General features: G+C 40.3%; 2 protein-coding genes across 9 annotated transcripts in view; one reads left to right on the forward strand and one right to left on the reverse strand.

Annotated features, from left to right (window-relative positions):
* Positions 1 to 14,665, forward strand: part of sh2d4a (SH2 domain containing 4A) — a 46,346-nt gene extending 31,681 nt beyond the window's left edge. For all 7 annotated transcript variants that reach the window (XM_081354303.1, XM_081354305.1, XM_081354304.1 and 4 more), the window contains 7 exons: positions 1,457 to 1,616; positions 6,537 to 6,660; positions 6,756 to 6,891; positions 8,849 to 9,044; positions 10,794 to 10,924; positions 12,670 to 12,887; positions 13,635 to 14,665. In XM_081354303.1, coding sequence (XP_081210429.1) covers positions 1,457 to 1,616; positions 6,537 to 6,660; positions 6,756 to 6,891; positions 8,849 to 9,044; positions 10,794 to 10,924; positions 12,670 to 12,887; positions 13,635 to 13,730 — 1,061 coding nt within the window. In that variant the 3' untranslated portion in view covers positions 13,731 to 14,665. The remainder of the gene's footprint in view (positions 1 to 1,456; positions 1,617 to 6,536; positions 6,661 to 6,755; positions 6,892 to 8,848; positions 9,045 to 10,793; positions 10,925 to 12,669; positions 12,888 to 13,634) is intronic.
* The window catches only part of slc38a9 (solute carrier family 38 member 9), a 35,324-nt gene continuing 24,973 nt past the window's right edge, over positions 14,002 to 24,352 (reverse strand). Inside the window, exons 7-16 of one of the 2 annotated variants that reach the window (XR_014029283.1) lie at positions 19,812 to 19,982; positions 19,640 to 19,696; positions 18,774 to 18,971; positions 17,526 to 17,636; positions 16,944 to 17,050; positions 16,248 to 16,361; positions 16,013 to 16,161; positions 15,666 to 15,755; positions 14,897 to 15,591; positions 14,002 to 14,185 (exon numbers count right to left, since the gene is read on the reverse strand). Coding sequence is in view for 1 of the 2 variants with exons in the window: in XM_081354302.1 (XP_081210428.1) it covers positions 15,426 to 15,591; positions 15,666 to 15,755; positions 16,013 to 16,161; positions 16,248 to 16,361; positions 16,944 to 17,050; positions 17,526 to 17,636; positions 18,774 to 18,971; positions 19,640 to 19,696; positions 19,812 to 19,982 (1,163 nt within the window). In the remaining variant the exon portion in view is untranslated. Of the gene's footprint in view, positions 14,186 to 14,457; positions 15,592 to 15,665; positions 15,756 to 16,012; positions 16,162 to 16,247; positions 16,362 to 16,943; positions 17,051 to 17,525; positions 17,637 to 18,773; positions 18,972 to 19,639; positions 19,697 to 19,811; positions 19,983 to 24,352 lie in introns of those variants that run through there. The other variant, XM_081354302.1, reaches the window with a different exon arrangement.

Genomic DNA, 24,352 nt, shown 5'->3' on the forward strand with positions numbered 1-24,352 from the left:
TATTAAAATCAAAATGAAATCAGAATGCCTTTTTACAGTCTATAGCCCTATTCAGACAGGAATTGTTTCTCTGTCTGTAAAAATAAATGTTCATGGCTCGTCAGTGATAAGCTCATGCATTCAGATGGAGATTTATTGACGGTGGAGGAGCGGGTTTTGTGATCCTATGAACCCGGTAATGTGGTCAGTCACATGATTGTCTGCTGTAAATAAAGTGTAATATGCTCCTTTGAATAATAAGAATGAATTCAATTCATATTTAACTTAATAATAGGAAAATAATATCCTATTTATTATTTGATTATTTAAACTCCTGTTTAAAAATAGGAATATAGATGCACTATATAAAAGGGTTTTCTGTCTTGTATTTTACCTCAAAATGATGGATGTTATTTAAAAAATGTGGGAATTAGCAGAAATAAGTTAATACAGCCTCTTATTTACATGAGGTTAACATAAAGCGGCTTGGATTATATTTTTCATGTATATAATTGCTGCCATAATTTGAAATGTTTATGTGCTTGTCTTCTCTTTCTCCTTTGAGCGGTTATATGAAATAATATTGTTCTTCCAGCATTTCAGAAATAAAAGCTTAGGCTAGATCTTTAAAATGCATCTAAAGCACTACAGTTTTCGTACGGTGCTCGGCAATGATCAAAAAGGATTTAAGCAGTGAATTTTAAAGTGATCTCTTCTGGTAAACTCAGAGATGTAGATTCGGACGGCAATAAAATCCCAGACTAGCCCCTGTAAATGTTGAAAATACATTATGACCCCATGAGAAACAATTACCGTCTGAATGGGGCTTTTATTAACAGTTTGTTGGATAATTCACATTATCCCAAAGAAACAAATCTGTCAAAATATATTAGCTTGTTCTTTCTCTGAAACGGCTTTCCTTTTTCTGCTGGATGTTCATGTTAAATAATAGGTATTCAGTGTCTCGTTCAGTCTTTCACTATCCAATCAGTTTCCAATCAATATAATCAAGTTATACTACATTTATTGGCTAAGGAAGTAAAAATGGGTACGACTTTAAAGTGATGTCATTTGTGATTTTGGATGGCACTTGAAGAGAGACGAAATCATAGCGTTGTGCTGTTGAAATCTTGTCGAAAATGCTTTTCGTAATCCGTGTCTACACCAGACGCTAGTGGCGCCACTAAAGCAAACCCATTATAATCAGTGATGCTGTCTACACTGGACTTGGTGTGACATCACATGACTGTGTGACGTCACATGACCGATCCTCGACAGTAAACTGATCGTTCTATTTCTGACGTACTTCAAGCTCTTGCGATACTTCTGACCAGAACAAATGGGTTTGCAACGTTCTCTGTCAGATCCGGTGTAGACACGGGGATATTTATTAGTTTCATTCAGTGGCACGTATTAAATGTGTGTGTGTGTGTGTGTGTGTGTGTGTGTGTGTGTGTGTGTGTTTGTGTGTGTGTAGTTTCAGGGAAGTTTGTGTCATGGATGAAGGGTCTTGATGATGATGTGTGGGTTTGGGTGATGGGAGAACATCGTGACGACAAACCTTACGATCAAATCTGTGACGAGATCATGGCCGAGAGAGCAGCGCTGCAGGCGCAGAGAGAGGCTGAGCAGCTCAGGTGAATCACACACACACACACACACACACACACACACACACACACACACACACACACACACACACACACACACACACACACACACACACACACACACACACACACACACACACACACACACACTCTCTCTCTCTCTCTCTTCATTCATGCAGCACAAACACAACTACACACTCGCTGTAGGCAGATCGGGTATGGATGTAACACTTTTGGCTTCAAGTCAAGTCATCTTCATTTATATAGCGCTTTTTAACAATATGGACTGTTTCAAAGAAGCTTTACAGTGATAATAGGAAATTACAGTAACAGAGATTGTTTTGGCTTTACAGCAAATCTAGAATAAAGTTATTGTCCAGCTAAAGTTAGTTTTGATTGTTCCATTGCAAAGATCATTAGTTATTAACTGTATTCGCAAAAATATGTGTTCTCTGCGCAAACTACAAAAAGGCAAACCTGTGAAAACGCTGACGTACGATCGGATGATAAGAGCAAATCATTTGTGACTCTAATGAGAGCAGTCTCAGTACTATGGTACGGTCTAAATCCGGACTGGAAATCTTCGCAGATATCATTTCTTTCAAGAAAGGAACACAGTTGTGAGGATACTGCCTTTTCTAATATCTTTGACAGAAAAGGTAGATTCGAGATCGGCTTGTAATTGACTGATTCTGAAGGATCAAGTTGCGTTTTTTTAACAAGCGGTTTAATCATAGCCAGCTTAAAGGTTTTTGGTACGTATCCTAGAGACAAAGACGAATTAATGATATTAAGAAGAGGATCTAGGACCTCTGGAAGCATCTCTTTCAGTAGCTTAGTCGGTATAGGGTCTAACATACATGTTGTAGATTTAGATGATTTAATGAGTTTAGTAAATTCTTCCTCTCCTATAGCAACAAATGAATCAAATTTTTCCTCAGGGAGACTACAATGCACTGCCTGATGCGATACTGTAGTAGACGGTTGCATAGTTATAATCTTCTCCCTGATATTATCAATCTTATAAGTGAAGAAGTTCATAAAGTCATTACTGCTGTGTTGCTTGGAAACTTTTGCGTTTGAAGCTTTCTTTTTCGTTAGTTTAGCCATAATTTCAAATAAATACCTAGGGTTTTGTTTATTTTCTTCTAATAGGGTTGAAAAATAAGCAGATCTAGCAGCTTTTAAAGCCTCTCTGTAAGTAATTGAGCTCTCTTTCCATGAAATGCGAAATACCTCTAGTTTTGTTTTCTTCCAGTTGCGCTCCATTTTTCTGGCTGCTCTCTTAAGGGCCCGAGTGTGCTCGTTGTACCACAGCGTTGGACTATTTTCTTTAATCTTCTTTAAGCGCAACGGAGCAACTGTGTCTAAAGTGCTGGAAAAGACAGAGTTAAAAGTTTCTGTTGCAATATCAAGTTCTTCTAAACTATCTGGGATGTTGAGATGATGAAACTGATTAGGTAGATTATTGATAAAGCAATCTTTAGTGGCAGAAGAGATAGGTCTCACATATTTGTAACACAGAGTCGGCTTTGCAGCCTTGGCTAAATGAAGTTTACTCGAGAATCCGCAAATTCTTTGATGAAGTCTGTATGGTGCCCTGGTGGCCTGTATACAGTAGCCAGCACAAATCTCAAGCGTGATTTATCATTTACACAAGATAGTGTTACATTAAGCACCAACACTTCAAAAGAATTATATTTGAAAGAAGACTTCTCAGTAATTCTGAAGATATTACTGTAAATTCAGCTTCAGCATCTTTATTGTTGAGTGCTCAAAAGTGCTCAAGCTTTTACTACAATGCAAACCTCTGTAAGAATATCACAGCCCTTATGAGTTGTATAAATACACTGTGTGCCTTTGTTACAGTTTCTACCGGGGTAGTTTGTAACGCATGCAGGGGTAAGTTGTAGCAATTAGACAAACAGAACTGAGGCCACATTATGCAATATGCTACAACAATAGGCTTATTGATCAATCCATATGAACAAGCTAAAACACGCCTCTCTCTGTGACTGACCATAACTTAAATCCACTTAGGCTACATTTACATTTAGTCATTTAGCAGACGCCTTTATCCAAAGCGACTTACAAATAAGGAGTACGCAAGCAAGTCAACATGAAGAGGCAAACAACCAGAAGTGCTCAAAATACAAAGTTTCAGACATTGCTTAGAGTAGCATAAGCCAGACAAGTGAGGGATTCAGGGAAAAGGAAAGAAAACCTCTTTTTGTTTTAAGAGGTTAAGTGCTCACAGAAGAGTTGAGTTTCCAGCTGTCTTTTGATTGTTGTCAGGGATTCTGCATTCCAGATGAGGGTGGGGAGATCGATCCACCAGCAAGGAACCGTGAGCGAGAATGTTCTGGAGAGGACTGTTCGACTCAGGAGTGTGTGTGTGTTGTGTGTGTAAATGAGTATACTAGAACAAACTTCCTTAATGAACACTCAACTGCAGTGTACTGTGTAAAGAACATGTAGATCTAACTAAAAACAAAGGAGATTCAGTGAGATTGTGTGTCTGTGTGTGAATATTATAATATCAGAATCTCAATGGTGACACATGAATGTTGTTAACTCTGGAGTGCAGGCTTATGGGCACAGACACTGCATTGGACACATTTTACACACACTTCCTTTGGGTTAGTTGCCAAATGTCTCCATGCACACAATCTCATTTAACTATTTCATTGTCTGAGGTCTCATAATCCTCATAATCCTGGCGTTTTTCACAACTGATCTGTCTGTCCTGCCCTTCTTTAAATCCTCTCGACTTCCTTTTTTTTAACGGACACTGTCCATCACACCTTTATCTGTCTTTCATTTCCAAGATTATTACAAATTATTAATCTTATTATGAAGATTATTATTAGAAACTGTCCTGAGTTGTATGTAAGGGTAACACTTTATTTTTAGAGTGTCATTGTTGCACGTTACATGTGGTTACTGTAGTACTAACTATAAATTAGTCATGCATAATTATATGCAACTAACACTAAAACAAACCCTAATCTATCTAACCCTATAGTAAGTTCATGTAGTTAACTATTATTACTCAGTACTTAAATGTATAATTACAGTGTAACACTGACACCTTAAACTAAAGTGTAACCAGGGATTGTTGTGTTTAAACTTGTGTTTACAGTCCACCCCAGTGTTTAGCTGGATTAGCATAATGGTTTGAATTTAAAATTAAAAGTTAAAAATGCATAATATTTGCCTGAAAAAATACAATTTAGTCTAATATTAGTTACATGATTTTATCTGCAAAAATTTAAGTACTATATATATTTTTTATATTTTTGACAAAATATAGTTTTGGTCAAAAAAGCTATATTCTTACCTCAAAATCAGAATTTACTTTATAAAATGATGATTGGTGGAATTGATGGCGTTACAACTATACCCGGTCTCATAATGTTATTTATTGTGCTGCCTTTACTTTATGCATATTTAAATTAATAAAAAAAACTTTATTACAGTAATAATTCATGTAATTTAATTCATTTAATTTTTAGTAACTTTGTAATATGCTTTTGTAATATTATTTTTTAGGTTTATTTCATTTTTATTTTTATTTTAATCTATTTAAAGTTAGTCATTTTAGTGCTACAAATTAAACATTTATAAATTTAGTTTAGTTTAAGTTTTCGTCTAATATTTGTGTTTTATTTTTTTTCAGTTTTTATTTCAGTTAACAACAGAAAAATATTTTTAACAATAATAACCTCGTTGAGAATAATGTACGTAAAAATACATCCCGACTTATTTTAGAAGTTTGCTGTATTGTCTACAAAATAAAACTGTTAGAATAGGCTTAAGATTTCATTTCTTTCAATTTTGAGGATAATTATGACCTATAAATAACTATTTTTGAGAGTTTAACCCAGTTATACTCTGCAACAGCACATATTATTCAGGATTGTTCTCATGTGTTGTGTTACATTAGAGATTATTTCAGTGGTAAAACTGATATCCTCTGATCTGGGCCAATGAAAAGTTTAATAAGTAAAATAAACATTTATAGCAATAATCTAAATGATGATTACAAAATAAAGAATAATAAAAGAATCAATAAAAGTGATGAAAGTTGTAAGAGTAAATAAAAAGAGATGATGAGCTGAGTAATGACTCGACTTCTGGAGCTGCTTTACAGCTGGATTGAACTATAAATATTCTTTGAACATGTATTGTTCGGCATAAACTACAGAGTAATCCACTAGTTTAATATTTGACCAGTGTAAAGGAATGTTATCAGCACAGGGCTTGTGCGTTCAGTTCCTCCTCGTGTGCTTGATCTCGTCAGTGGGACTTTCAGACAGAGCTTAATATGAGGATTTGTCTCTGTTTTTAGAGGCACTTCTGATGTGAGATTATGATAATCACAGTTTTGGTGTATATCAGTTCAAGCTCAACCTGTATGATCTGTATCTCCATGATGCAATGTGTGTTGTAGATAACTGCACTGAGCCAAAGGGCAAAACCTGAAGAGGCTTCTGCAGTGTTTAACATCAGCTGTGAGACAGATGTGCTCTGTTATCCGGTCATAACTAGTGACAATAACGGTTTATGAAACATTAAGCAACTGCAGAATGAAATAGGGGCTGAAATCCAACACAAACTGATGGCTGCATGATTTCATATCATGGAAAATATGTGGGAAAACACGTTTGACTGCTTTTCTTTTCACGTTGACAACTAGACAATGAGCAAAGGGAATTTTTCTTTCTGTGTGTGCGTGCGTGTGTGTGTGTGTGTGTGTGTGTGTGTGTGTGTGTGTGTGTGTGTGTGTGTGCGTGTGTGTTTTGTCATTTCATTATGAACGTTCTCATTGACATTCACGCTCTCCTCTCAGAGCAACATTTCTTCTGTTAATAATTAATGACCTCTAATAATAACCTATGCAAGTGGCCTGCATGTTTTAATGTTTTTCCGTGTCTAATTGTCCAGGGCTAGGAAAGAAGCTGAGCTGGAGAAGCGTTTCTCTGGACTGCATGTTGAGCCGGAGCAGGTTGTGTTGTCGGATCAGCTGAAGGCCAGAGAGGAACAGAGAAGAGCAGACGAGAAACTCGAGGTACTGCCCGTCACACACTCACTGACACACACACACACACACACACACGTTCTGCCCTGGTCTCAGTGTGTTGTGTGTGTGTGTGTGTGTGTCAGGAGGAGAGGCGTAAGGCTGAGGAGGAGCTGAGGAGGCTGGAGCAGGAGAGAAAACAGCAGATCTACATCAGCCTGAAGGAGAAGCAGCACAGCAAACACACACTCGACCAGCAGGACAACCACTGGCAGCAGACATGTAAACAACAACACACACTCTGATCACAACCACTTATCATATATCTAATCTGGAGGATTCATGGGAATTATGGTTCATCTCACAAAAAAAAAGTCATATATCACCCCAAAAACCACAAGGAAAATATAATTAAGATTTGTTTGGGGGAATTTCCATCAAAATGATTGTTATTTTTAAAGTGCCCCTATTATGCTATTTTAAAGTTTGCTAATGTTCCTGCGACAGGTTTACATGCATCAAAGGTCAAAAAACTGTTTCATTTCCTCATAATATACATTTGCACATCACCACATTTTCAATGATCCTCAAACGGCTCGTCAGATGAATCAATCTCTCTACATCCCTCCTTTCCACGAGCTACTCTGCTCTGATTGGCCAGACTGCTCAGTCTGTTGTGATTGGTTTACCGCGTACAGCGTCAGATTTAAAACTTTGCAGGATGTTTCATTCACTTAGAGCTGTGTCACACACTACATGAAAGGTCATTTTCAAAAATCCATAATGAGGCACTTTAATCATAAAACTTTGGGGTGGGCGATATGGACAAATTCTCGCCAAAATTGAACCCAGGGTCTTTTTGTTAATCTACCCGAGTCAAACTTTCATGTAAAAGCATAATTAGAATGGAAACACCACTTTTAAGATTGACCGTATTTTCGTTTTAGGTTAAAATGCTTTTTGAATGGGAGTGCATGGGGCACTACAGTGATAGCACCAAAATCTCTACTTTTAAAGGGGAACTTGGCAACTATTTCAACTTAATAAATCCGTTTAGAAATCATTTGGATGGTTAAATATGAGAATGGTGACTTTCCCCGCACCCCCCAGCGTTCCCCGGCGGAAAACCAACCTTGCAACATGGGGACTAACGACCTGGGGTGCGTTTCCCGAAAGCATCGTTGGCCAACTATGGTCGCAAGTTCCGTCGTTACCAATAGAGTTCAATGGACATTGCGATGAACTTGCGACCATAGTTGGCCAACGATGCTTTCGGGAAACGCACCCCTGGTAAGTTGGAAATAGGAAGTCACGTGAGAAGCGAGAACGAGCGAGAAACACAAACTGTATTACCCACCTCGGTAGACATCGCTCCACACGATAAAGTTGCCGGCTCCCATAATAACAAATGCACATGAGCAGCGGTAGAAAGGGGGAGGAGGGGCCGCAAGTGAGATTTTTTTTACTACAGTGTTGTGAAATATACGGCCCACAGCTGTAGGGGGAGCCCGTTGAGAAAACACACGACAACAAAAGTGAAAATCAGTGAAGAAATGGCTAGAGTTGCCCTGTTCCCCTTTAAAACACTAAAAAGGCTTGACACAACATGAAACTTTGCTCGAAGTATCACCAGGAACTCCAGCATTGAGAACATTGTTTGTGTACACAGAGTTTACTAAAAAGAAAGGTTTTGTACGACTCACTTTATCAGTTAGTGTTTCCGGTTAATGTTTTATCAGTTAGTGTTTTCACAGAATTTTTTTTATCTAACTTATCATGCTTTTCATTGATATTACAAGTTCATGACATTTCCTTATATGGAGTTAGTTCATTACGTTGCATTCTGAGATCGACTACTTTTGACTGACAAAATTCCACTGAATTCACGAACTGATTCATGAACTGAATTCTGGATCGCATGCTTGCTGAGAGACGTGTCTTTCTGTGTTCTTCTTCACTGCTCATTGTGCTTAGTAACACTTCTATCATCGAGCATATGCCAAATTCGTATATGTATACAGTAAATACAAATACTGATGCTTTACAGTAAAAATAATCGATTAAAAAATCATCATGGAGAATAATGAGAATAACTTCTGTTTATTTGGTGACAGTGACTCATGACAGTTGTAGCCTGAATAGGGAAGTTTTGTTCTGTGCGGTTGTGTTTGTGTTATTTCTCAGCGGCCCGTACATGTACAGTAGGACTAACGGTGTGGTTTTGCATATGTGGCTCCAGTGCAGAAGTCAAAAGCCGCAGACGTGCGCAGACGGTCTCTAGCCAAGCAGACGATGGAGGACCACCGCAGGCGCTCAGTGAAAGCTCTGGAGAGAGGACGCGTAGCGGCCGTCACCAAGGCCTTCGCCGGCTCAAACCCAGACCCCAACCCTCCACCTAAACCCAAACCCAGAAACACCAGCGCTGCCATCAGCCGGTGAGTCCCGCATGTGCTCCACTTCACAGCCAGTGTCCTTCATTTCTGTGACAATAATTCAACAATAATTACATAATTAAAAAGAAGAGCTGGTGGTTTGAAAGTCATAATGACCATGTTTGCAGAATAAAGGTTTGGATTATTCCAGCATTGATGTAATCAGCATCTTCCACATGAACTGTGAACAACTGTTCTCTTGTGGAAACACTGGAAATGCTTGCTCTTGACATTTACTAGAGTTCAGTTGTTGTAATTGCTCTGTAATTTAACTGTATTCCTGCTCCTTCTCTTATGGTGCTCATGATGTATGCTCATTTAGTTTAAATGGTTAGTTCTGTTACTAATTACTCACCCTCACTTTGTTTCAAACCCGTAAGTTTTTCTGTTCGTCTTTGAAACACAAATGAAGATCTTCTTAATGAAATCTGAGAGCTTTCTGTCCCTCCATTGACAGCTACACAACTACCACTTTCAAGCCCCAGAAAGGCAGTAAAGACTTCATTTAAGTAATCCTTGACACCAGTGGGTTAACCTCAGTTTTATGAACACTTTATTTACAAAAATATTAATCTCCAATGCATGTTCATGCAACAGTGTCTGCTCCCGCGTCAACATGACACGCATATGCGCTCATGAAAGTGGTAGTTGCGTAGCTAGTTGCGTGTCATTTGTGTTCCAAAGATGAACGAAAGTGAATGAATGAAATGAGGGCGAGTAAATGATGATCATTTTTGGGTGAATTAACCCTTTAATGTTTGCATGGAATCGTCCTCCTTTTCGGTCGGTGTCTTTTATCAACAGCTACATTCGTTTGGACATGCAGATCTCAATGTATTGTACATGTTGTGAATACAGTGTTTATATGACACATCATTTTGATTAATTATGTTTTATTATTCAGCTGTGTGATTCAGATTTAGAAAAAAAAAAAAAAAAGAGAATTTTTGCTCAATAGATTTATAAGCATGTGAACAGTCTATTAAACCAGACAGGCCTAAAAATATGACATTATATCAATATCTGGGCTATGATTTGATGAGATAGCAATTATTTACGTCTAGGAAACACACACTACACATCAAATGTTTGTGGTGCAGTTATATTTTTTTGAAAATTTGGAAGAAGTCTCTTCTGCTCACCAAGGCTGCATTTATTTGATCAAAAATACAGTAAAAACAGTGAAATATTATGACAATTCAAAACAGCTGTTTTCTATGTGAATATAGAGTAAAGTGTAATGTATTCCTGTGATCAAAGCTGAATTTACAGCTTCATTACTCCAGTCTTCAGTGTCACATGATCCTCCAGAAATCACTCTAATATGATGATTTGATGATCAAAAAACATTTATAATTATTATCAGTGTTGAAAACCTGCTATCTATTTAATGATCAGTAATGCAAGTACATGCCGAGACCTTGACTCATTCCATAACTGGAACGCCACCTGTCTCGTGCTATTAATGGTGATATATCGTACGTCATGTCTTTTCATTCCTCATCTCAGGAATGTCATACTGCAGAATGTACATATTTTGAGAGGAATTTCCCCTCGACTCATCATTGGCAATTCCCTTGTTATCCAGTAGAAGATGCTCAAATCTGAGCTATTCATGGAGCTCAGTGTCTACTGTGTGAACTGTACAGAGCTCATGGTTAAATATCTGTCACACCGCTTCAGTTGCTCAGGTTGTGATGATCCAGGGTTGGACAGAGATGTGATGAATGTCTCTTCTGTTGTGATTGGCAGGAAGGCTGGTATGCGGCGCTCATTTTCCACGTCTAGTCGAGATCATATCATCCGCTGGTTTCGGGAGGAGCAGTTCCCCCTCAGGGCAGGATTCCAGAGCGACCACAGCCGAATCGCCCCCTGGTTTCACGGTGAGACTACAGCTGTTCATCTGGACCCTCTCCAGTCCTCTCTCCTCAGCAGCTTCTGTTCTGGGCTACTGGTGCCTCTGACTGGCTTAGCTGGGGTTTAAAACACACTTAATATTCAGTAACATCATCAATCTGATCTGACTGCAGTGACACTATTGGATGAGAATAAAACCTGAATTGAACAGAGCTGAATGAGCTCGTTTGGTCAAACCTCAAAGCTTCAGCACTGCCGCTCGACTGCTATGTCTGAAGTAAAACACGCCCCCTCATTAGCATACAGAGGAGGAAATGGAGAAATAAATACATGTAGACATAAATACATATATAGGCCTACATAAATAAATGTGAAAATAAATAAAAGTGGAAATAAATTAATGCATAAATATATAAATGAAAATACAATTATATGTAAATAAGGAAATAAAAGTATAAATACTCATTTATTGTTTTTTTGTTTTTTTTTTACATTTCTTCGTATATTTATTTACAAAGTCACAGATAGACAATCCGAACTTTAACCACAGCAATTTTGGAGTCTCTAATTCAGTCCCTCTAGCGCCACCAACTGTCCAAATTTGCACTCATGTTTATGCTAATAACTTCAGCGGCTCGAAACGATTCGATTGCACCCTCTGACATCATTTTCCATCATGTACATTTTTCTGCCTACCTACTTTTTCAAACTCATCCTTGGAGGTTTTTCTGATTTTCACCAAAATGGTCTCAGATTATCTTTAGACCTTCCTGGCAAAAAGTTATGAAAAAGCTTTTTAATAGACCAAACTGTTCTTGAATAATGTGCAAATGAATTTAACGAACAGCACGGCAAAATGAATGTGTGACTGACTGTATCTCCCAACGCTTTAGTGTATTCAGACCAAACTTGGTACATGTCATCACAAGCATGACTCGAGGCTACATGCTGCGTTTCGGCACAGTGCCTACTGGTCAGGAGATATATGAAAATAGCCTTTTTTTGTTTATAACTTCTGAAATTGTAAAACTGGTCTCTTGATTCTGTCAAAAGTTATAAGGAAATTTAAAAAAAAATATGAATAGCTTTTGATTAATTTAGCTTATTTTCATGAAACTGGTCTTGTTAGATTCCTTGAGTCATACTGAGAATTATGATACCAATTATTCCATAGTCAGTCGAAATTGCCGTCCGCCATTTTGTATTTCTTTGAAAATCTTCTTTTTTAAACTCTTCCTAGACTGTTGGTCCGCTATTTACCAAAATCAGCTCAAATCGTCGTGAGACCAAACCACGGAGGAATAATACATCAGCCAAACATGATGGCATGATGGCAAGCTGATTCTGAGGCTGTATCTCTGACTCTCTGCACTGCTTTGGCATATTGACACCAGACTTTGCCTCTTCGCACTGACCATACTACATCCATTTAGTAACAGCGCCACCTATTGGTCAAAAGCGATAAACAATTAATATCCTATTACATGTGATTGTATGATTTGTCAATCGCTTTGCCTAAAATAAGTGTTGCAGTTGGTCTGATTCTCCCATCCATGCTTGCATAAAAAATCGAATTGTTTTCTGCTTGGCCCCTTGATTGCAGCTTGCAGCTATATTTGTCACTATGAGGCTGCTTTAAAACATTTTAGCAACATTTTGCTCCAAAAAGGAAAATCTTTACTGTTTAAATGAGTGAATGGTAAATGTTACTGTGCACTGCTGTCCTCTGCTTTGGGTGTCCTGTAACGTGCATCATCTACATCCCCTGCAGGGATAATCTCCCGTGAGCAGGCCGAGGCGCTGCTGAAGGAGGGCAGGCCCGGGCTCTTCCTGGTGCGTGTTAGCGAGAGGATATTTGGATATGTGCTTTCCTATCGATCTAAAGAGGGAGTCAAGCACCTGCTGATCGACGCCTCGGAGAACTGCTACATGCTTCTGGGAGACCAGATCAGATTCACATCACTCAGTGAACTCGTGGAGTATCATCAGGTGATGTACTGCGCACGTCACTCGGGGTAAACTGGGCCGGGACTATACAACACTGAGCCTGGCTCTAGATTTCATCAGGCTGTGAGGGACAGAAGTACAGTGCGTTGTACTGTTGTTTAACAACATGCCAGTTGTCCTGAAAAACTCCATAAAAACAGTTGTGAAAAAACAAGTGATGTCCTTTATACAAAGCTTGTGGTTTTAAACACCATGAGTCTGTCTCTCACAAGCTTGAGTAAAATTCAGTATGGTCCTGATATTATTACTACAGTGAATTCACAATATAAATCAGCCTTAAAGTCTTCAGATGTGTGGCCAGCATTATGTGTATGAGTCATGTTGCACTGAAATGATTATAGTTATCTAAATGTAATGCTCACACTCATATTGAATTGATAAATGTTTTTTATGTACAGTATGTGGGATGAATGAGATGCTTCTCCCCTCAATGTGATTGTTAACATGGTGATAATGAGCACAGAGACAGTTTGGCATGTCACGCCTGCTAACAACAAACATGTCCGTTCACATGCATGCCGGTCATAGGCGGAGAGTCATCAGGTTTAAATAGACGGAGCGCATTCCTTACACCAGGAACGTCACAATACATACCGTACAGCGTTCACAGCTAACACAAATCACTGCTTGTTCAATTCACATTAGTTCTCACGCCACATTGATCATCATGGATGAAGTGATTCAGTGTTTGGAGCTCAAGGCTCGTGTAACTGTGTGTTTCTGCACCAGGTGGAGCCGCTGAGCTCGTGTGGAGAAGAGGAGTTCCTGCTGCAGGCGTGCGGACAGACTGAGGCCACAGCGGACTACACTGAGCTCTTCACCTGACACACACACACACACACACACACACACACACACACACGCCCGCTGATGGGTAACGAGAACTGAGCCCTCATTAAATTATGGAATAATAATAAAAAAATCATTAAAATAGGCCTATTTGTGGAAAAAATATGTAATATTAGAGTTATTAGTGGTCAAGATAGTGGCATTGTTAATGTTAGTTTTAATATTTAGGCTACTATAGCCTACATTATTGGAATCAAAAGATTGTTAACTTAGTTAATGCACTGTGAAGTAACATGAACAAACAATGAACAGCTGGATTTTTATTAACTAAGACTGACAAAGATTAATAAATACAGTAACAAATGTATTGCTCATGGCTAGCTCATGATAGTCAGAGGAGAGGAAGAGCAAGGGAAAGGGAGAGATCTGGGTGCGGGGGGGGCCCATCTAAGATTATCTCGTCCCGGGCCCAGGCAAGACTGTTGGCTGGCCTGCACACACACAAACACACACGCTCATCAACTACTCAATCAGAACAAGACACGATCATAACTCTGATTAACAGTCAGGTTCACATTTCATAAACACCCCATTTTAAAAGTATTGAGTTTAACTGAAAAGTATAAATCCGCAATTTTCCATCTAAATATATGAGCCTTTCTCTTTGTGTAGAACAGACTTTGTCCACTTCAGAAACTGAGATGATGTTGTTGATTACTAAAGGTGTGACTGGGAATGATGGACAGGGTGAAATCATAACTTTGATGGAACATGAACAGTTTATTCCTTTTATTCACAACAGATGTTTAAAACATTTTTTTTCTTCCGACACTTTATAATAAAAATGTTTGGCTGCGATATGAAAACACATTTACTTGTATGACGTTCAACAGTTTTCCTGTAAAAAAGCAGCACGTTTAGTTTTGCACTTTTGAAACATGATGAAGGAAACCATTAAAACTCCCTCTCTTAACAAGAACACTTGTACTGGATTGTTTGAGGGTTGAACTATGCTGTTCATTTTATACTCTGAAACGCAAGTTCAAATATAGAAAGGTTACAATGTCACTTCAATTTAATGGTTTAAAAACACAAGAACATAAGACAGAAAAGTGACTCAAGATTTGGAATCTCACAAAAGTGTGCAAATTTAAGCTTCCCTTATTGTTGTGCACATACTTCATAAAGTGACATGAACTCACCCAGAATGCATTAGTACGCTCAGATTCAGCTGGAGAATGACGTCAGGAAATGTGCGCCTGTAACTCAGTCTAGAGACTTCAGTTTCCCTTTATGTATCCATTAATCACACAGATTATATTTCAGTACACTGATGCAACACCGTCACAGCGAGGACCGGGTCGAGAGCTTCGAGGTCACCTAACTTCATCTCGCTCTCACTGGAAGCAACAATGATGTTAGGCAGAATCCACTGGCGTTCAGACCATCATCTGCTCATCACATGTAACACAAGCGTCTTCACTCCGCATTCAACTAAACCGATTATTATGATTATAAAGAAAATTTTTTTTTTTTTTTTATGATCAAATCCCTGTTGAAATAGCTTGTCTTGAGCTAGTAAGAGCGGTTAAAAGCAATATGACAAATCTATAACTTTTTTCAAGTGTCAAAACTTCGATGTTTGGTGCCTTCGAGTGGGTTTCTTGAGTTTAGTAGGTCAATCCTTCCGGCACCAAGACTCGTCTCCTGCGAAAGCTTGACGCGAGCGCGTCACATGATGAACTGTCCGAGCAGATTGGCTCCCCCGAGGAGGATGAGGAGGCCGTGGAAGAGCGCCGAGGGCCAGCGCAGCTCTCCTCTGCGTCTCAGAGACACCATGTGGATCAGAGAGGGAAGCACGAACACCAGAGCCAGGCCACAGATGGCCCCCGAATACCTGAGCGCAAACACACCACAGTTCAAGAACACCAGTCCAACTGATCCTGTTAGCCAATCCTGCACTGCTCTTACCTGATGATGGAGCCGATGTTGGGGTAAAACCTGGCCGTCACAACTCCAGCTCCGACGACCAGGACGTTCAGCAGAAACACATGGAGGAAACTAGGGATTGATGCGAATAGAGTAATCATGTAGACTTAATGACATTAAGATCATTCATAAATATACAGTGTGTCTGCAATAACCAGGCAGTTCTGCTCATAATACATGATTTCCAAGCATTTTCATGGGGTTTTGTAATTGTTTATGAGTAAGGCCGTGGCGTAATGATGTTGCAGAACTGAACGAAAAGTCGTAGTTAGTTAGTTAATAGTGAGCCTGTGTTATTATAGTGATCAGTGACCACAGTTATTACTGACCCTGGGTAATGGTCCCCGAAGAGCTGTCCCATGAGCTGCACGCGCACCAGGTACCCGAGCAGCGGATACACCGTGGTCATCTGGAACAGGAGGAAGGTCCTCGCCACGAACACCAGGACGTCACTGCTGGGAAAGTTGTCCAGGAAGTTCTGCAATCGAGGAGACGACCGCGTCAAGATTAATGGCTGCACTTCTAACGGCTGAACGTTTATGATGCTCCATCTGCAGGTCTTACCGGTTCGATGCACTCTTTCGACAGCGGTGGCGAGGGGAAAGCAGCGAAGATCAGCACTCCCACATACAGGTACGTCAGTCCCACCAGCAGGTATGCCAACGACAGATCCCGCACCTGAGAGCACACACACACACACACACACACACACACTGATTATTTTAATGTTAGATTTCATTTAATTAATTATTAGGTTTTCTTCAGCTCGTGAACCCCCCTGCGGTTCCTTCACGAACCCCGGTTTAGGTTTAAAAAAAAATTATATAATATAATATAATTAATATATAACCAATTTTTTTGGTGAAATGTTATCTGGGTATTCTTGAAAAGGTTTTGTGAGACTCACTCAAATATAAAAAAAGGGAAATCTTCATGTTGCCATAATAAACATTTCCTGTTTGCTCAGTGACTAGACAATGTGAAATGAAGCATTATGACCAAACTACACAAATGTCCAAAAATCATTACATAGACAGAAAAATGGCTGACACTGAGGTTATTTCTGTTCCTACTGACAGCTCAATCTCCACCACAATGACTCATCTCCTATTTCCCCTTTGTAGAGAGTTCAACGCTACGTCTTTAGCAGCACTATCTGTCTCAGTCACTTTTGCACACAACGCACAAGTATAATGTGTGGAAAATGAATGTGCTGAGTGAGTAATCATGCAGTGATGAAGACAGACGGAGAACACTCACGTTGTTTTCTTGATGTCTGTTGCTCTTCATAAGCGTGATGACGCAGTTGTGAATGAAAAATGCTAATGTGAGAACTCCACTCAGCTGAACAAACAGAGGTCTGAACTCTAAATCAAACCAGAGACAACCACACATTTCACATAAATCAGTATGTGCTTATTCACACCACCACAATTCTCTTTCACATGACTCAACTCAAAAGAAAAGGAAAAGAAAGGACAAAATAAATGCGGGTTTGCAAAACTTTTCGATCTTTGGATGCCTGATTTTGCACTTAAATTGGAAATTTAATGTCAAGCAAATTGTCCGGCAATTGAAAGGGGCTATTGGTTGTTTCAAAAGTTAAACAGCAAATGGGGTCAAAGCTGAATTAACTTTCTGAAACTTAAGCTTCAACTACACAACGCTGAGCTTGTGGCTTAATGCTGGGCTCTTCTGAGTAAAAAGGGTAACAGAGTCGTGTAAAAAAAGGAAATGAATAAAGAACCATAGATATGCCTTCAAAATGTGTTAACGTGATTTCATGACTTCTTTCTCAAGATGTTGCAAGATTAAAGGAAAAGAAAAAAAAGATTCCTTTACCTGGAACAAAAATCTGACTCGAAGGATCGAACCAGTGGAACTCCAGGTGAAAGCCCAGTCGACAAGCTTTATATGTGACCAAAAAGATGAGATAGATCACCGATATAGTGCCTGTGAAAAACAATGAAAGCCTCTTAGACAACAGGTTGACAGCTGAAAACACAAGCTGCTGTTCATATCAGTCCTAAAACACCACCGGCAAGATTATTCTATTTCAATAGACCAGAAAGTCATGAACCGTCATGTGATAATGACCTGTAATATGTAGATTTTGAGAGTCTTTCTCTGCTCAGTCTTCTTGACCGATGCAACTGACCCAGTTCAACATTTAACCTCTCCAAGTATTTTCACATCACATCTCTGCTACGCTCCTTCCACTATCTCACCACCATCCCAGATCAGATCAAGTCCAAAATGCTTGTCTTGGAGTGCAAGATCACTCATAAACTAGTACCCCCAATATCTAGTCTATACTAATACACACATGACAGACTAATATAGCAAAACTTATTACACCCTCAATTCCTACTAGTGGATGTGCATATGCCAAATGCCTTGATATCTAAGGCCCCGTTTACACGATGGGAAAACGCAGATATTTCCCTGCGTTTTGGCCTGTCATTTACACGAAAACGCCGTTTTTATCCCAGAAAACGATTATTTCTAAAAACTCCGGCCAAAGTGGAGATTTCTGAAAACGCCGGTTATGTGTTACTGTGTCAACTGGGAGAAACGGGGTTTTAGGTTCTCAAACGTCACATTATGCGCCAGAAAATGCTTACGTCATGTGAGCGCCCTATGTTTAGAGTTTGTTTGGCAACTATTTGATCATGGATGCTGTTAAAGTGGTACTCATTTTTACTTTTGTGCAAACACTTTTGGCCTGTTTGCATTTGCTTCGCTGTCTGTCCACACGAACAAACCTTGCGCTATGTCTGTTGTTTTAAAAGGAACAGGAAGTCGCTCGAGCTATTCGTTGTTGTCGATTTTGAGGATTCTGATTTGCTTGCATGGCTTTATCCTTCTCCCTACACTGCCGCCCATTGTATTTATGCGGGTTGATGTAAACGACAACTTTTTTTGAAAATGATGTTGTGTGCACGATGTTATTTTTGAAAACGGAGGGGGAGAAATATTCGTTTCTCTAAATACCCGGCTATGTGTAAATGTGGCCTAAATGTCTTTCTTGCCTAAAAAACTCATTTTCATGAAACATCAGCCCTCTAGCTGGGAAAATAAAGGCCATACCTAGGAAAGTGAACCTGGCGAAGAAGGAGGCGGAGCGGAAGTTGAGCAGCGGCAGCAGCAGAGCGATGAGGTAAAACGGGATGGTGTTGGTTTTACTCCACCAGAGGTCGAACACTTGACCTGTGCTGTTCCCACTCGCATCGTTCAGGAGAGAGCTGCTGTTCCTGTCTGGGTCCACATCTGGATACGGGCAAATCACTAGTGCGAGAGAAACACACCTTCTCATTTTGAAGCAATGAATGAATGACATGAAATGCAGCTTCACTAGCCAAATGAGCATGTCTAAACATCTCTAATCATCCCAATATTGGACCAATGTTTAAAAAAAAATATATGTTTCAGGCAAATCAGCTCTAAAGTTAGATTTAAGTAGATTTTTTTAAAGCAAAAAAAAAAAAAAGAATTTTTACAATTTCATTTCAGTAGATACTTGCATTTTGTGATCTTCATGATCACATTTGTTATAGTGTCACACAAATGGTTTGGAATATAAAAGCATAGTGAATAATTTTTGTGAGGCCATGTCTGAAAATTAAACGGTGCAAAAAACAGTCATAATTTGTAAGAGGATTGGCAAAAACCTTCTCTAGGCAATATGGCTGACAGACTCATGATTCATGCATAACTTCCCAACCACTCGATGGTGCCGTCTCAAAATTACTTGGTAAGTGTCATTGGAACGATGCCCTGAAATTTTGTTCAAATAAAATACAGCTTTTTGCAAAAAAAGAAAGAAAAAAAGAATCAAACCATTTAACCCTGGGTATTATTCGAGGAATCCAAAGAGACCAGGCTCACGTCTTCAAACCAATTACTAGTACTACTAAAAATAATCATAATCATAATAAATCACTATGACGACTCACCTCTGTCTGTTCCATTTGTGCCAAAAATATCTGATGAGCTGACATTGTGAACATAGTCTGTGGATACAAAATATACAAGCAGTTATCCAGATCTTCCTAGAAAACATCAACATCCCATCAGCTAATGGACAGCAGAAAAACACGGGGAATGGTGGGGACAACTGTCACTTACTGTAAATGAATTTCCCTGTGTTGAACAGGAAGTTGGACATGAGAACCCAGTAGACCACCATTGCACCAACCAGTGACACCAGTGAGAAGATGAGGCTCGACCATTTTCCAAATGCCCCAAAGTAATATTTACACACGTCAGGAAACTCCCAGTCTGAGGTATCCATATAAGCTGTAAAGACAGAGCTGCACATTACACAGAATAATCCCTGTAAACCTGACATATGGAATAAATCAGGAAAATACCATTTTTTTTTTAAATGGAGCATTAGGCCTGTATAGAACATCAAGGCAAAGAATCCTAAAAGAAAAATAGTGTTTGTTGTGGAGTATAATATTTAATACATCTGGCGTTTATGAACCAAGAACCAATGAGGTCCATTCTTGTGTTACGCAGCACGTTTGAGCTTCAGCAAGAACCAATGAGGTTCATTCTCGTGTTACGCAACACGTTGGAGCTTCAGCAAGAACCAATGAGGTCCATTCTCGAGTTACGCAGCACGTTTGAGATTCAGCAAGAACCAATGAGGTCCATTCTCATGTTACACAACACGTTTGAGCTTCAGCAAGAACCAATGAGGTCCATTCTTGTGTTACGCAGCACGTTTGAGATTCAGCAAGAACCAATGAGGTTCATTCTCGTGTTACGCAATACGTTGGAGCTTCAGCAAGAACCAATGAGGTCCATTCTCGAGTTACGCAGCACGTTTGAGATTCAGCAAGAACCAATGAGGTCCATTCTCATGTTACACAACACGTTTGAGCTTCAGCAAGAACCAATGAGGTTCATTCTCGTGTTACGCAACACGTTGGAGCTTCAGCAAGAACCAATGAGGTCCATTCTCGAGTTACGCAGCACGTTTGAGATTCAGCAAGAACCAATGAGGTCCATTCTCATGTTACACAACACGTTGGAGCTTCAGCAAGAACCAATGAGGTCCATTCTCGAGTTACGCAGCACGTTTGAGCTTCAGCAAGAACCAATGAGGTCCATTCTCGTGTTACGCAGCACGTTTGAGCTTCAGCAAGAACAAATGAGGTCCATTCTCGTGTTACGCAACACGTTTGAGCTTCAGCAAGAACCAATGAGGTCCATTCTCGAGTTACGCAACACGTTTGAGCTTCAGCAAGAACCAATGAGGTCCATTCTCGAGTTACGCAGCACGTTTGAGCTTCAGCAAGAACCAATGAGGTCCATTCTCGTGTTACGCAGCACGTTTGAGCTTCAGCAAGAACCAATGAGGTCCATTCTCGTGTTACGCAGCACGTTTGAGCTTCAGCAAGAACAAATGAGGTCCATTCTCGTGTTACGCAACACGTTTGAGCTTCAGCAAGAACCAATGAGGTCCATTCTCGAGTTACGCAACACGTTTGAGCTTCAGCAAGAACCAATGAGGTCCATTCTCGAGTTACGCAGCACGTTTGAGCTTCAGCAAGAACCAATGAGGTCCATTCTCGTGTTACGCAACACGTTTTAGCTTCAGCAAGAACCAATGAGGTCCATTCTCATGTTACGCAACACATTTGAGCTTCAGCAAGAACCAATGAGGTCCGTTCTCATGTTACGCAGCACGTTTGAGCTTCAGCAAGAACAAATGAGGTCCATTCTCGAGTTACGCAACACGTTGGAGCTTCAGCAAGAACCAATGAGGTCCATTCTCGAGTTACGCAACACGTTTGAGCTTCAGCAAGAACAAATGAGGTCCATTCTCGTGTTACGCAACACGTTTGAGCTTCAGCAAGAACCAATGAGGTCCATTCTCGTGTTACGCAACACGTTTGAACTTCAGCAAGAACCAATGAGGTCCATTCTCGTGTTACGCAGCACGTTTGAGCTTCAGCAAGAACCAATGAGGTCCATTCTCGAGTTACGCAACACGTTTGAGCTTCAGCAAGAACAAATGAGGTCCATTCTCGTGTTACGCAACACGTTTGAGCTTCGGCAAGAACCAATGAGGTCCATTCTCGTGTTACGCAGCACGTTTGAGCTTCAGCAAGAACCAATGAGGTCCATTCTCGTCTTACGCAACACGTTTGAACTTCAGCAAGAACCAATGAGGTCCATTCTCGTGTTACGCAGCACGTTTGAGCTTCAGCAAGAACCAATGAGGTCCATTCTCGTCTTACGCAACACGTTTGAACTTCAGCAAGAACCAATGAGGTCCGTTCTCGTGTTACGCAGCACGTTTGAGCTTCAGCAAGAACCAATGAGGTCCATTCTCATGTTACGCAACACGTTTGAGCTTCAGCAAGAACAAATGAGGTCCATTCTCGTGTTACGCAACAAGTTTGAACTTCAGCAAGAACAAATGAGGTTCATTCTCGTCTTACGCAACACGTTTGAACTTCAGCAAGAACCAATGAGGTCCATTCTCGTCTTACGCAGCACGTTTGAGCTTCAGCAAGAACAAATGAGGTCCATTCTCGTGTTACGCAACAAGTTTGAACTTCAGCAAGAACAAATGAGGTCCATTCTCGTGTTACGCAACAAGTTTGAGCTTCAGCAAGAACAAATGAGGTCCATTCTCGTGTTACGCAACACGTTTGAACTTCAGCAAGAACCAATGAGGTTCATTCTCGTGTTACGCAACAAGTTTGAACTTCAGCAAGAACAAATGAGGTCCATTCTCGTGTTACGCAACAAGTTTGAACTTCAGCAAGAACAAATGAGGTCCATTCTCGTCTTACGCAACACGTTTGAACTTCAGCAAGAACCAATGAGGTTCATTCTCGTGTTACGCAACAAGTTTGAACTTCAGCAAGAACAAATGAGGTCCATTCTCGTCTTACGCAACACGTTTGAACTTCAGCAAGAACCAATGAGGTTCATTCTCGTCTTACGCAGCACGTTTGAGCTTCAGCAAGAACCAATGAGGTCCATTCTCGTCTTACGCAACACGTTTGAACTTCAGCAAGAACAAATGAGGTCCATTCTCGTGTTACGCAGCACGTTTGAGCTTCAGCAAGAACCAATGAGGTCCATTCTCGTCTTACGCAGCACGTTTGAGCTTCAGCAAGAACCAATGAGGTCCATTCTCGTCTTACGCAGCACGTTTGAACTTCAGCAAGAACCAATGACGTCCGTTCTCGTGTTACGCAGCACGTTTGAGATTCAGCAAGAACAAATGAGGTCCATTCTCGTGTTACGCAACACGTTTGAGCTTCAGCAAGAACCAATGAGGTCCATTCTCGTGTTACGCAACAAGTTTGAACTTCAGCAAGAACAAATGAGGTTCATTCTCGTCTTACGCAACACGTTTGAACTTCAGCAAGAACCAATGAGGTCCATTCTCGTCTTACGCAGCACGTTTGAGCTTCAGCAAGAACAAATGAGGTCCATTCTCGTGTTACGCAACAAGTTTGAACTTCAGCAAGAACAAATGAGGTCCATTCTCGTGTTACGCAACAAGTTTGAGCTTCAGCAAGAACAAATGAGGTCCATTCTCGTCTTACGCAACACGTTTGAACTTCAGCAAGAACCAATGAGGTTCATTCTCGTGTTACGCAACAAGTTTGAACTTCAGCAAGAACAAATGAGGTCCATTCTCGTGTTACGCAACAAGTTTGAACTTCAGCAAGAACAAATGAGGTTCATTCTCGTCTTACGCAGCACGTTTGAGCTTCAGCAAGAACCAATGAGGTCCATTCTCGTCTTACGCAACACGTTTGAACTTCAGCAAGAACAAATGAGGTCCATTCTCGTGTTACGCAGCACGTTTGAGCTTCAGCAAGAACCAATGAGGTCCATTCTCGTCTTACGCAGCACGTTTGAGCTTCAGCAAGAACCAATGAGGTCCATTCTCGTCTTACGCAACACGTTTGAACTTCAGCAAAACCAATGAGGTTCATTCTCGTCTTACGCAGCACGTTTGAGCTTCAGCAAGAACAAATGAGGTCCATTCTCGTGTTACGCAGCACGTTTGAGCTTCAGCAAGAACAAATGAGGTCCATTCTCGTCTTACGCAACACGTTTGAACTTCAGCAAGAACAAATGAGGTCCATTCTCGTCTTACGCAGCACGTTTGAACTTCAGCAAGAACCAATGAGGTCCATTCTCGTGTTACGCAGCACGTTTGAGATTCAGCAAGAACAAATGAGGTCCATTCTCGTGTTACGCAACACGTTTGAGCTTCAGCAAGAACCAATGAGGTCCATTCTCGTGTTACGCAGCACGTTTGAGCTTCAGCAAGAACAAATGAGGTCCATTCTCGTGTTACGCAGCACGTTTGAGCTTCAGCAAGAACAAATGAGGTTCATTCTCATCTTACGCAACACGTTTGAACTTCAGCAAGAACAAATGAGGTCCATTCTCGTCTTACGCAGCACGTTTGAACTTCAGCAAGAACCAATGAGGTCCATTCTCGTGTTACGCAGCACGTTTGAGATTCAGCAAGAACAAATGAGGTCCATTCTCGTGTTACGCAACACGTTTGAGCTTCAGCAAGAACCAATGAGGTTCAATCTCGTGTTACGCAGCACGTTTGAGCTTCAGCAAGAACAAATGAGGTCCATTCTCGTCTTACGCAACACGTTTGAGCTTCA

This window comes from Scardinius erythrophthalmus, assembly GCF_964197995.2.
Source record: "Scardinius erythrophthalmus genome assembly, chromosome: 23".
Taxonomy (NCBI): Eukaryota; Metazoa; Chordata; class Actinopteri; order Cypriniformes; family Leuciscidae; genus Scardinius; species Scardinius erythrophthalmus.